This window comes from Macaca thibetana, chromosome 12, assembly GCF_024542745.1.
Source record: "Macaca thibetana thibetana isolate TM-01 chromosome 12, ASM2454274v1, whole genome shotgun sequence".
Lineage (NCBI taxonomy): Eukaryota > Metazoa > Chordata > Mammalia > Primates > Cercopithecidae > Macaca > Macaca thibetana.
The window spans coordinates 6,721,159-6,732,964 of NC_065589.1; the positions used below are offsets into that span (position 1 = coordinate 6,721,159).

The 11,806-nt window shown below is 42.3% G+C and overlaps 1 protein-coding gene across 5 annotated transcripts in view; it reads right to left on the reverse strand.

The window, feature by feature from the left end:
* Window positions 1-11,806, reverse strand: part of AGAP1 (ArfGAP with GTPase domain, ankyrin repeat and PH domain 1) — a 469,017-nt gene that overhangs the window by 220,702 nt on the left and 236,509 nt on the right. For all 5 annotated transcript variants that reach the window (XM_050751653.1, XM_050751648.1, XM_050751651.1 and 2 more), the window contains exon 11: window positions 5,307-5,475. In XM_050751653.1, coding sequence (XP_050607610.1) covers window positions 5,307-5,475 — 169 coding nt within the window. The remainder of the gene's footprint in view (window positions 1-5,306; window positions 5,476-11,806) is intronic.

An 11,806-nucleotide genomic window follows, 5' to 3' on the forward strand; every position in this document is an offset into this window, starting at 1 on the left:
CTGTGTGCTAGAGAATCAAGAGAAACCTCCACTAGCTATTCCAACTAACAAGAGTTCAGCAAGATGGAGGAATATAGAAAATACAAAAATTAGGAGTTTTCTTAATTCTTACCAATTAGATGACGTAATAGACCCCACCCCTCCAAAAACGATTACCTTCACAATGCATCAAAAATTATAAACTAACAGAATAGATTAACAAGACATGTCCAGCATCTAAATGAAAAAAAAAAAATGCTGAACTTTGCTGGAGGCTATAATACAAATTTGAATAAATTGGGAAATAACATAGTAAAGATGTCACTTCCTCCACAATTAATAGCTTAAAAGCAATGCCAGTTAAAAGCCATGATAGGATTATTTTTATTATTTTATTTACGTGCCCGTATCACAGCCTCAGGAAGTCCTGATGTCACGTGCCCCAATGAGGGGATTATTTTTATCAAGACGGAGAAGGTTTCAAGTTATTCTTTAGTTCATTTGAGAAAAATAAGCAGGTAGCAGTAGCCAAGAAAAACTGGAAGATAAAAGAGAAATATTCAACTATGTTATATACTACCAGATATAAACGGAGTCATAAACCTACGACATTGTGGTAAATCTACCTAAGGTAAGACAATGCAGGGATACCAGGTCTCGGAATAACATCTGAGAGGCCAGAAACACAGCCCATTTGATGAAATGATTGAGTTCTACAACAAAGGAGACATATGGAATTAATAGGGAAAGAAAAAAAAATTCAACAAAGAGAAAAAAGGACAGTTGATTATTTATTTGAATAAAAAATTCAATTAGATTTCTGTCACACACAATAGACCCAAACAAATTAAAGGTGGATTAGGGGCTAAATACACGCATATACATGTATACACACACATACATACAGATATATATGCATATACATATATTCACACACATAAACACATATACATATATTTTTTAAGGAAAAAAACAGTAAAACTAAAACTTAGAGGTATACATATATAAACTATGATCTGGTTTCAAGATTATTAAAGGCTTTCTAAATAGCTTAAAGTAGAAATCACAACAGTAAAAGATAATCTGATTATAAATAAAAGAGAGGGAAAACCTCTTTATGTAAAGAAGACCATAAAATTTAAAAGGCAAATAATAAACTGGGGAAATACCTGCAAAATATATTCATATCCTAAATATACAAAGAGTTCTTAGATATCAATAAGAAAAAGACAGAACCTAGAGCAAAAATGGGCAAATATACACCTAAACAATTAATTACAATGTAAGAAACACGTACAGCTAATACATGTGAGCTGTTCAGCTTCACTACCTATTGAAGAAAGCCAAATAAACAAAACATGAGGTGTTTTTATGGCTTATCAGATTAGCATAAATTCTAACAATAATATTAATAGCATTAGCAAGGGTGTCAGGTGAAATGGGTGACGGCTATGGATGGGAAGAGTTTTTATATAAAACCTTTTAGAAGTTAATTTGGAAATGTGTATCATGAACCCTGGAAATGGTTGTACCAACCGAATGAATCATTCCACATATGGACAGTAATTCCAAAGCAATAATAGGTGTTATCCACAAAGACTTAGGTTCATACATATATCAGGTCTATGTGAATGCAAATTGCGGGAAGAGAAGGCGTAAAACGTTGATCTAATTCAATCACATTGAGATAAGAAAATGAATACAGAAATGAAAATACAAAGGAAGAAAAGCCTCCAGTTCACCTCGAACTGAGACAAAACAAACGAGACTCAAGAGTGAAAAATAAAGTATTCAATTTTTTGGCAAACAGCTGTCTAATACCTATTTTTAGCTAAAAGTCCGTCTCTTAAATGTAGCCTCAATTTATTTCAGATTGAATTTGTTGTGTTGGAATTCCTCAGGTGAAAGGACATTTTGTGAATGATGGTTTTAGACATAAGAAACTCAATTTTCAAAGAGCATAAAAACTCAAATCCCCAAACGCTTTAATTTCTTAAGCAAGAAAGAATTTATCACTTTACAGATTCATGTTCATGTTTAGAGGAGGTGAATGCAAATTAAAATTTCCCAATATTTTAATGAAGCTGCTTCCTCTTACAGAGGTGCCTCCACCCATGGCTTATTCTCAGAACCCGAGAACGAAGCTGAGCAATCCACAGGGGGCTGCCATCTGAGGATCTATCTGTGCATTCTCGCTGCACACCAGCTGATGACTTCACCGGCATGCTTGGTCAGGGTGCCACTTCCCTTAGCACTGCTGTGGCCATCAGGCATTTTCTTCTTCCCAAAGTGGCACTGCCTTTGTGCTAAGGCCATACCCCCACTTCTGTAGCCCTAGTTGGAATCCAGAGAAGAGGGAAAGTCAGCCAGGCCCCTGTGTGGGATTAACCTGTCTGAGGGTTGCGGAGATGTCACACACTGAGGGCTGTGACCATGGAAAAGGGATTTCAATCACGTCACATCCCTCCCATTTGCCCAGCAGGGGGGCTCTTAAAGAGAATGAAACTGAGCAATGGGAAATGCCTTCCAAGAACACACAGCTCACTCCCTCAAAGAGAGAGGCCCATGCCACAGCCGATTCCATCAGCTATGGAACGGTTTAGAGGGCCTTTGTATTATCTACTTATAATCAAACATTAGAGTTTCCCTTAGGACAACAGTGGCATTTGGCTCCAAGGAACGTAAGTCTCAAGATGAGGAAGTTCGAAATCCTACTTTTACATAGTGAACGCTTCTTCACAGAATTGGTGCCCTTCCTTCATATCTGTGTGCCTGGCAAATTCCTATCCTTCATTCAAACTCAGCAGGTATCCCCTATTCCTTGAAGCCTGGCCCACCTCCTGGGGTGGAGCCGACCACAGCATCACTGTGTCTCCATGCCCTGCCCTTTACACAGCCCTGCTGGGGTCTGGGGCTTGGTGCGGCCTCTGTCTACTTGTCTCTTTCCCCAACAACAGGGGAGATTCCTGAGGGCAGGAACTGTATCTCAGGCACACATTAGAAAGTCCACAAATGGCATGATTTAGCCATTCCACAATGTATATACATAATTCAAAACACCGTGTTACAAAGATAAATAACTTTTTATTTAAGTTTAATTAATTCTATTTAACATATTTTTATCACTTTAAAATTATAAAAACGAAACTCAATAAACACTTGTCGACTTAAATAACTAGATGACTAGATGTGATGTGATGGGTCAGAAGGGGAGGTGGAAATGGAAGAATTCTAGAGGTTAGGGACTCCATATCTATAGTTTGCACAATTTCTGGCACATAATAGGTGCTTGATATATATATATATTTTTTTGAGACAGAGTCTCACTCTGTCGTGCAGGCTGGAGTGCAGTGGCGTGATCTCACCTCACCGCAACCTTTGCCTCCTGGGTTTAAGCGATTCCCCTGCCTTAGCCTCCTGAGTAGCTGGGATTACAGGCACGCACTACCACGCCCAGCTAATTATTGTATTTTTAGTAGAGATGGGGTTTCACCATGTTGGCCAGGCTGGTCTTGAACTCCTGACCTCAGGTGATTCACCCACCTCAGCCTCCCAAAGTGCTGGGGTTACAGGCGTGAGCCACCGCACCCGGCCTATAGATATTCTTTGAATAAATGAATGACTTTACGTAATGTGCTAATGCAATAAAGCCTTCAGCTTTTTCCTCACTATAGATTGTTTTCTCCTTCTTGTGCCCTTCTTTTCTCTCTTCCTACCCCATAGTTAGCACACCGCTCTAGTAAGAAAAACCTCACGCACGTCTTGGAAGAAAGGTCGGCAGGTCATAGAAGCCCCAGGAAAAATACTGTTCTCACTTTTCTGGGAGGCACTCAAGACTCCTTTAGCATAAAGCCAGTTTTTCTTTTGATGAGAAACAACAGCTTGTGTTTGTATTCAGCTTTCCCAGCACTATCATGTTATCTTCTCTGACATCGTCCCCCTGCAACACAGGCAGGCCAGGCAAGAGCACCCCAATGTGGTGGGAAGGAACCAGCTCAGGGACTGCCTAACACTGTGCAGTGGAGCCCAGGATGGAGGACCCAAATCTGAACTCCTCTGTACCATCCTGCTCTCTCCTACCAGTGTCGTTCATGCCACAGAACCAGGCCGTCAGCACCGTCCCTCTTTAAAAGCACTTAATGCTTCAGAAGAGGAAAGTGCAGCATTAAAGACCAGAAACTCTTGTAGGAGAGAAATCTGTTTTTTTTTTTTTTTTGAGATGGAGTCCTGCTCTGTCACCCTGGATGGAGTGCAATGATGCAATCTTGGCTCATTGCAACCTCCGCCTCTTGGGTTCAAGTGATTCTCCTGCCTCAGCCTCCCACGTAGCTGAGATTACAGGCACCTGCCACCACGCCTGGCTGATTTTTGTATTTTTAGTAGACATGGGGTTTCACCAGGTTGGCCAGGCTGGTCTCGAACTCCTGACCTCAGGCGATCCTCCTGCCTCAGTCTCTCAAAGTGCTGGGATTATAGGCGTGAGCCACTAAGCCTAGCCAGAAATCTGTTTTAAGAAGACAGGATGTAGGTGGGAGAGAAGAAAGTTCTGGACTTCCTGCTGGAGAAAATGCAAAATTCTTGAAGGGATTTCCCTATGCTGAAGGAGCCTGACTGTGTGTGTGGGAGGACTCAAGAGCATCTTCACCTTATCTCTGATGAACAGCAATGGGAAGGTTCATGACACAGGGCAATTATTTGCAAAAACGTAAATAAAATGAACAACGTCATTTTGGATGGCTTGCAACTGGGCACAGAAGCCAGGAATTTCTAAACACATCAACATTTGAGAAAATACTAGCTTTCTCTGATCCTGAATGAATAAAAAATCTCCTTTAAAAGAGAATACAGAGAACCAAAGTTGCATTAAAGAATGGCAGATAATTAAAATATAATAACACAAAATTTACATTTTATATAGGTCAAATGATTTCCTCTGAATCTTGCGTCCGAATGGTTTTTCCACTTTCATACATACAGTTACCGCAAATGAGTTAATCTTTGACATTTAACATTAATTCATGCTTTTCAGAAGGCCCTTAAATACCCAGTTCACATGTTAAACTTCACTTTCCACCACGCGGCCCCGCGAAAGGCCTAGATGCATGGTTTTTGCAGCTGTGATTCAAAGCACCATTTGCTCGCTGGCATTTGCGGAACTGAAAGTTTAAAGGAAATGATCAGCCACAGAAGTGATAAGGTTTCTAAACCTTAATCTGTAATGTGATAGTTACCGCCTCCACTTAACCTAAGAGCCCAACAATGTCCTCAAGCCTGGACCATCTGTTGCCGTTGAACTTGATTTCTTAGTGCGTTTGCTGTAAGCTTACCTGAATTGGGTGAGATGTGTAAACTGCTCATGTCCTTGGACAGGCCATTGGTTTTAGGGCTGGAGATGGGCGCGCAGGCCGACGTGGCTCGGGGTGGCCTCTTCCCTGGGACTTTCACAGTGGTTCTCAGAAGGTCAATCTCCTTACCATGAACATTCTGCATGTAATCCTGTTCAAAATGTTAAACATCCAAGAGAGATAAAAAAAAAAAAAGACCTTTTACAACCTAGAACAAAAGGGTCTATCAGATGTCATGAGTTATAACCCTAAGACCCTTCCACTGTGGAAAGCACTTTAAAAATAATGAGATTTTTTTCCGCAGAGTGCTGGTAGCATCATCATTATATTTAAATCAGAGCTTTGCTTCTGTGTCCTGGAACTAACCCAGGAGCTAGAGATATAAGGAGAGACACAGCAGGTACCTCCCTTCAAGGGGCATTAGGAAGTAAGTCTACACATAAAATCTGATTTTTTGAACTCTTGATTATCAGAGGGTACATTAGGCTCCTCCCATAAATTCCAAATAAAATTCCATGGAGTAGGAAACCATGTTGTAATAACCTTTCTGTTTCAGATGGGAATGTCATTAAAATCTTGATAAGGCTGAAGCTGTCTGGTGAAAAATCAGAAGAAAACTGGAAGTAAAAAGGTCAAGTGTTTTGCTGAGAACCAGGAAGACATCCAAGGGGTGGGAGTTATGGCATCAAAAAAATAGGGAGCTCAGGGATGGATACAAAAATGCTGGATGTTAGAAAAAGAATCTGGCTTTCTAGGCCTTAGAAGCACATGACCAGCAGCGATCAGGGAACTACCGGGACGCCTCAGTGGACAGTGACGGCTCTCTGGCAGCTCACTTAACTCACCGTGGAGTCAAACAGTACCTGGGAACTGGCTGAAGGGGAGGGAAGGGGGAAGGTGAACAAGCAACTGAGAGCCGGGGGATGGGCCTGCTGGCCAGTGAGTTACTGATCCTTTAGTGCATCATCATCATCATCATCATCACTCAGTGTTACTTATTTTTTTTTTTTGGTAATGAGGCTCCTTGCCTGCAAACACAGTATCTTAAGCACTCTGGACACATATTACTCAATATCACACCTTAAGAAAGAATATATACTCAGCCCTCTGTAACAATATAACAATTAAAAAAATACAAAATAAGAAAATATTGCATTTACGTTGCATGAGGTATAAGTAATCTAGGGATGATCTGAGGTATACGGGAGAATGTGTGCAGGTTATATGTAAATACTATGCTGCATTATATAAGGAACTTGAGCATTTGAGGATCTTGGTATTCTGGAGGGTCCTGGAGTCAATCCCGCATGAATACAGAGAAATGATTGCATTTGGAAATCACCCTTGGAAAAACAACATTTCAAGTGTTTTAAGACTCTGCAGGAAGTGGGAATAAGTATGCTCTTTCTTTGGCAGCATCTTGGTGAATTCCCTTTAGATTTGAAAACCAATAAATTTGTCTTTGTTATAAGTAATTAAGTTCAGGTGAACATAATTCCATTTCATTTATTAATTTTTTTAGAGATGGGGTCTTGCTAGGTTGCCCAGGTTGGTGTCCAACTCCTAGTCTCAAGTCACCCTCCCAAAGCACTGGGGTTACAGGCATAAGCCACCGTGCTCAGCCAACGTAATTTTAGAACTGCCTAATAAACTCACATGCTGGATGCAAGGGACCGTGGCAGGGTGGGGAAGTGGGCTGCTGTCTTTTAACTGCCCAACGGCAGTTACCTGATGCAGAGAGATAGTTGGATAAAGTTCTAGAATCATTATGCAAGGGTTGGAAGCCTCTGTCTCAAGGACTAGGAAACTTGGCCAAGTGTTTTGAGGGAGCTACTGGGACACAGGGTAGCAGAGAGGCCAAAGCGAGATCCCAGTGGCTTCCAGGAAACAGGCTGTCCACCTTTTTTTCTTTTTTGAGATAAGAGTCTCACTCTACTGCCCAGGCTGGAGTGCAGTGGCATGCTCTCAGCTCACTGCAACCTCTGCCTTCCAGATTCAAGTTATTCTCCTGCTTCAGTCCCCTGAGTAGCTGGGATTACAGGCGAGCAGTACACCTTTTAATTGCAGGACAACACCCACACTGGTGAAGGAGTCACAGGTTTATCAACAAGTAGATGTTTGCTGATAGAAGAAACAGCACAACAAAAGCCACGAAGTACACAATTCCAGTTCAGGGGAAAGGAATGAAACCGTGGGTCCTTGGGGCAGAGGATGAGAAGATCTGTTTTCTCCCTGCCCAACCATGGGAAGGTGGGTGAGCCTGGGGTGTGACAGTGCAGACCTCCCGCAACCGACGCAACTAAGAGGGTGCCACGTGGAGTCAAATCAGACTCAAGGGAAAAGGGTGCAGGAATTCTCCATGGCAGGATGGGCGGGAGGAGAACCTCTTACATGAGGGCACAGCCACACTGGCGGGGGACATTCTGGCAGAGAAATACAGAAATGCAGGTTCCCCTACACCAGCCCCAGAGGGACAAGATGCTTCAGGGTCCTTGGTGACCCCTGAGGACAGAAGTCTTGGTGCAGACAGAAAGCTCAAAACACCAAGGTCAGAACCAGGAAGAAGAACGATGGGCTGAAGACCACTGGAGAAAGGATCAGAAACTGCCACAGTGGGGCAAGTTCAGAGGCAGGGGCGAGGCCGGGCATCCCCGGCAGAGGACAGACAGGCCATCCAGGCGGAAAACCCTGGCACGCGTGCATCTCACATCAGCCCAGAGGCCGGGAGCAGAGGTGCCCGGCCACCCGAGGCTGCTGACTGGCCATTTCATCTCACAGGGTGGCTCAGGGAGGATGGCCTGACTCAGGGCAGGCTGGCCGGAGTCAGCCACGGTCCCATTGGAGGAAAGCTGTCATGGTGGGTTGGGGGTATGGGAGGGTGGTATCTGGGCTGGGAACCACAAATCTGACTTCACCAGCCCCCGAAAGGAGATTCCACTTGGAAGCCGAGAAGCTGGACTCCACAAAACATAAACAACTTTGAGAGGATGTAGACCAAAGACAGAAAAAAGTTATTATTGAATTAACTCTGTTAAAGTAGATGGAAGGAAAGGTAGAGCCGGAAGAGACACAGGAATTCTCAGGACTGTGCTGTGTTGAGGATGACAAATGAAAAGCATATCAGGCTGGGTGCGGTGGCTCACGCCTTGTAATCCCAGCACTTTGGGAGGCCGAGGAGGGTGGATCACTTGAGGTCAGGAGTTCAAGACCAGCCAACGTGGTGAAATGCCTTCTCTACTAAAAATATAAAATTAGCCAGGCGTGGTGGCACGTGCCTGTAAGCCCAGCTACTTAGCAGGCTAAGGCAGGAGAATCGCTTGAACTTGGGAGACAGAGGTTGCAGTGAGCAGAGATCGTGCCATTGCACTCCAGCCTGAGCGACAAGAGCGAAACTCTGTCTTGAAAAGAAAAGAAAAGAAAAGAAAAGAAAAGAAAAGAAAAGGCAAGGCAAGGCACACCATAGAGTGGTTAGTGTTGGTCATTTCTTAAAAAAGGTTTTTCTCAAGCATCTTTAGTTTACTTCCATTAATATCCACTGAAAATATGCAAACCCAACTTTCCAAACCAAAGTTAATGCTTGTAAATAATGAATTCCTTCTTGCACAGTTACTCCTTTAAAAATATCAACTTGCTATAACTTTCTTCCTTAATGCCAATTCTTAACAAATTAAAATACAATAACAGGAGTGTAATTGAGCATTTATTGCTTATGGGCTCTAAAATGAGGCTAATCAGATAGTGACTAAGCCTCAGCATGGGCTCTTTTAATAGGCATGTTTTAACATACAATAACCAGGATATTTTATTTAAAATTATTATAGAAATGAACCAAGTGTCTGCTCTCCAGATTCGAAAGCGGCAAGGGAACCCATTTATCTTTAGCTCAGCATGGGCTAAGGGATCTGTTTTCTTGCCTGAGTTAGGCATTACAACCTCAGAACTAGCTCTAAAAAAAATCGGTATATAAAATAGCCAATTCTTATATTTCAAGGCACTGTACAATTTTAAAAACTTTACAAAATGCATTTCCTAGTCAATAAAAGCCCTCCGACTCAGTGCTTCACACACAGGTGGGAGGTGAAGACACAGGTGTCTGTGGCTTCTAGTTCCTCCCAAGAGGAACGACATTGGTTTTGAAAGAACGGATCCTTTTCATCTCTCTCCCCAGCTTGGTACCTGAGGAATTAAAGCTACAATCACTAAACAATGTCCTCCTTAGAAGTCAAGGGGCTGTGCAGACCCTTCACAGGTCTGAGGCAGGGTACTGGGTAAAATTAAGACAGGAAGCTTGATTCTGATATGCAAATGTTACAGATACTATCCTTCTCCATGTTCCTTGTTGAAAATGCTGATCGAAGATAAAAGAGGAAAAACCCTTTAACAAGGCATGAGGGTAATTCAAAGCCAAGTACTTTTAAACAGCACTTAACAAGTCCCTGGGGCCCACTCAAGAGCCAGGCCCCCCAGAGGTGCCATCTCCTGCCCCTCAACAGCTTGAAAAAGTAGTAATTGCAAACCTATTTGCATTTTCCTTCTCAAGTTGTCCATGATCATCATGCGGCTTATTTTTTCCAAGCAGGCGCCAGAGCAAAGGGACCTGTTTCCGAACCCGCCAATCGCTCGGTAACTGTGCCTTGCTGTCCCCCTGCAACCCTGCTCCGGCACCTTTGCCATCCCTTGTTTTTTACATTTCGCTCCTAATTATGTTGCATCTATTGCCGTACACTTAATTAGCTGCATTAATGTGATTTCTTTTCACATAGTCAAGCAATTAAGAGCTATGATTGAGTTTCATTCAATTAGCCTCAACAAACATGCTAATTGATGTCCCAGATGCAAATGAGGTGCAATGAGAGAAACCTGCTAGCAATTGAGAGCCGTGTCAGAGACCCACAGCTTTCGGCTTGCTGACAGCAGCACAGCTTAACGTGGCGCCCGCCTTCTGTGGGGCTGCCTTTGGAGAAGGACGCAGAGTCATTAGTACCTCGGTGTACCAGATCCCTCCTGATACAGAGAATTAATTGATTCGCTGCTGTATCACGTTGTCCTAGAATTTCACAGTTATGTGTTCCCAGGACCGGGAGGTTACCAAATGAGTAACACTTGGCTCCAGTAAGGAGGGTGGTACAAAGTCCTCATCAAAATACCACATGAGGCTACTAAAAAATATACAAGAATTCTCCCCAAAACTACAAAGGGAAAGGTGCGTACATCTTGTCTTGGCAATCCCAGATTCCACTATGTGCCTGATGGCCTCTCCCGTCCTCAGTAAATGGTGAGTTCATCTTAGTCAGCTCTGGGGCATTTGGCACTTGAAGTTAAGCTCAAAATACAGCAATCCATCAACAGTCCCTAAAAATACCCTTACTATATTGATTCTCATTGCCTCGCATCCGGAGGTTACCTTTGGCTGTCTGGTGAAAGATGGTTTGCTGATGTGTTCACAGGGGTACTAAAAGCAGTTAACAAGATCTTAAAGCTAAACTGAAATGCATAAACTATATGATTGGCATCTCAACATTAGATCAGAAATAAGCATAAGGCTTCGAAAATCTGACAGTGCTGACGCGCCGCTTTCTTCAAGGATAGATAATGTAATCAGCATACTCCATTTTTACGTATACTTTACAAAAGTATTAAGACTTTTAATTTACATAGTTCAAGGATGGAAAAAATAATGGAAAATAGTGGAAATCTTTTCCAATTCGGTTTCTCCATTAAGTTCTAAACTGTACATGTATGTTGAGAAATATAACATTTTATATTAATATATAATACTGAAAAGATAGATAACTCTTCAGACAAATCAATAAGATTTTCAAAACAATTCAGAAACAGTACTTGACTTTTTAGTGCTGTGTTGACATTGGTTTTGATGGTGCAAACATGCTGGTGATTAACATGAATCAGAGTAGTAGCCCCAAACTGTACTAGTCACCATCACATTATTCACTGGCATGTTCTTTAAGTATGAACAAAAACAGTTTCACTTACAGATGTTCTGAATACACTTAAAAAAGAAGTGCTACTGATTTTTAAACATTTCACCCTTTGAGTGCATGTCTTCATCTCCTCAGGTATGACGTGGAAAGCAAGCATAAAGCATTTTTGCTGGGTACCAGAGGGTGATGGTTGTCTTACAGAAAGGCACTTCTGCAACTGTTGGAGTTGCAAGCTGAACTAGCCACTTTTTTGGTGGGACAACATTTTTACCCGAGAGAATGACTATGCCAGACATTGACTGACTATGGCTTTCAGTTCTACGTATGTGGCAAACTTGTATCTCTAACTACGAGCTTGATACCTTCCAAAGACTTAGCAACTTTTCTGACAAGATCGGCGGTGATATGAATGACATTTTTTGATGCTCTATGATGAAAACGGTCACTATTTAGAAATCTGCATACTTCATTTCAAAAATAGTTTTTCTTGAAATGGCCGGGGTATGACGTCACATGCATGGATGCATGTGGATATGCCTG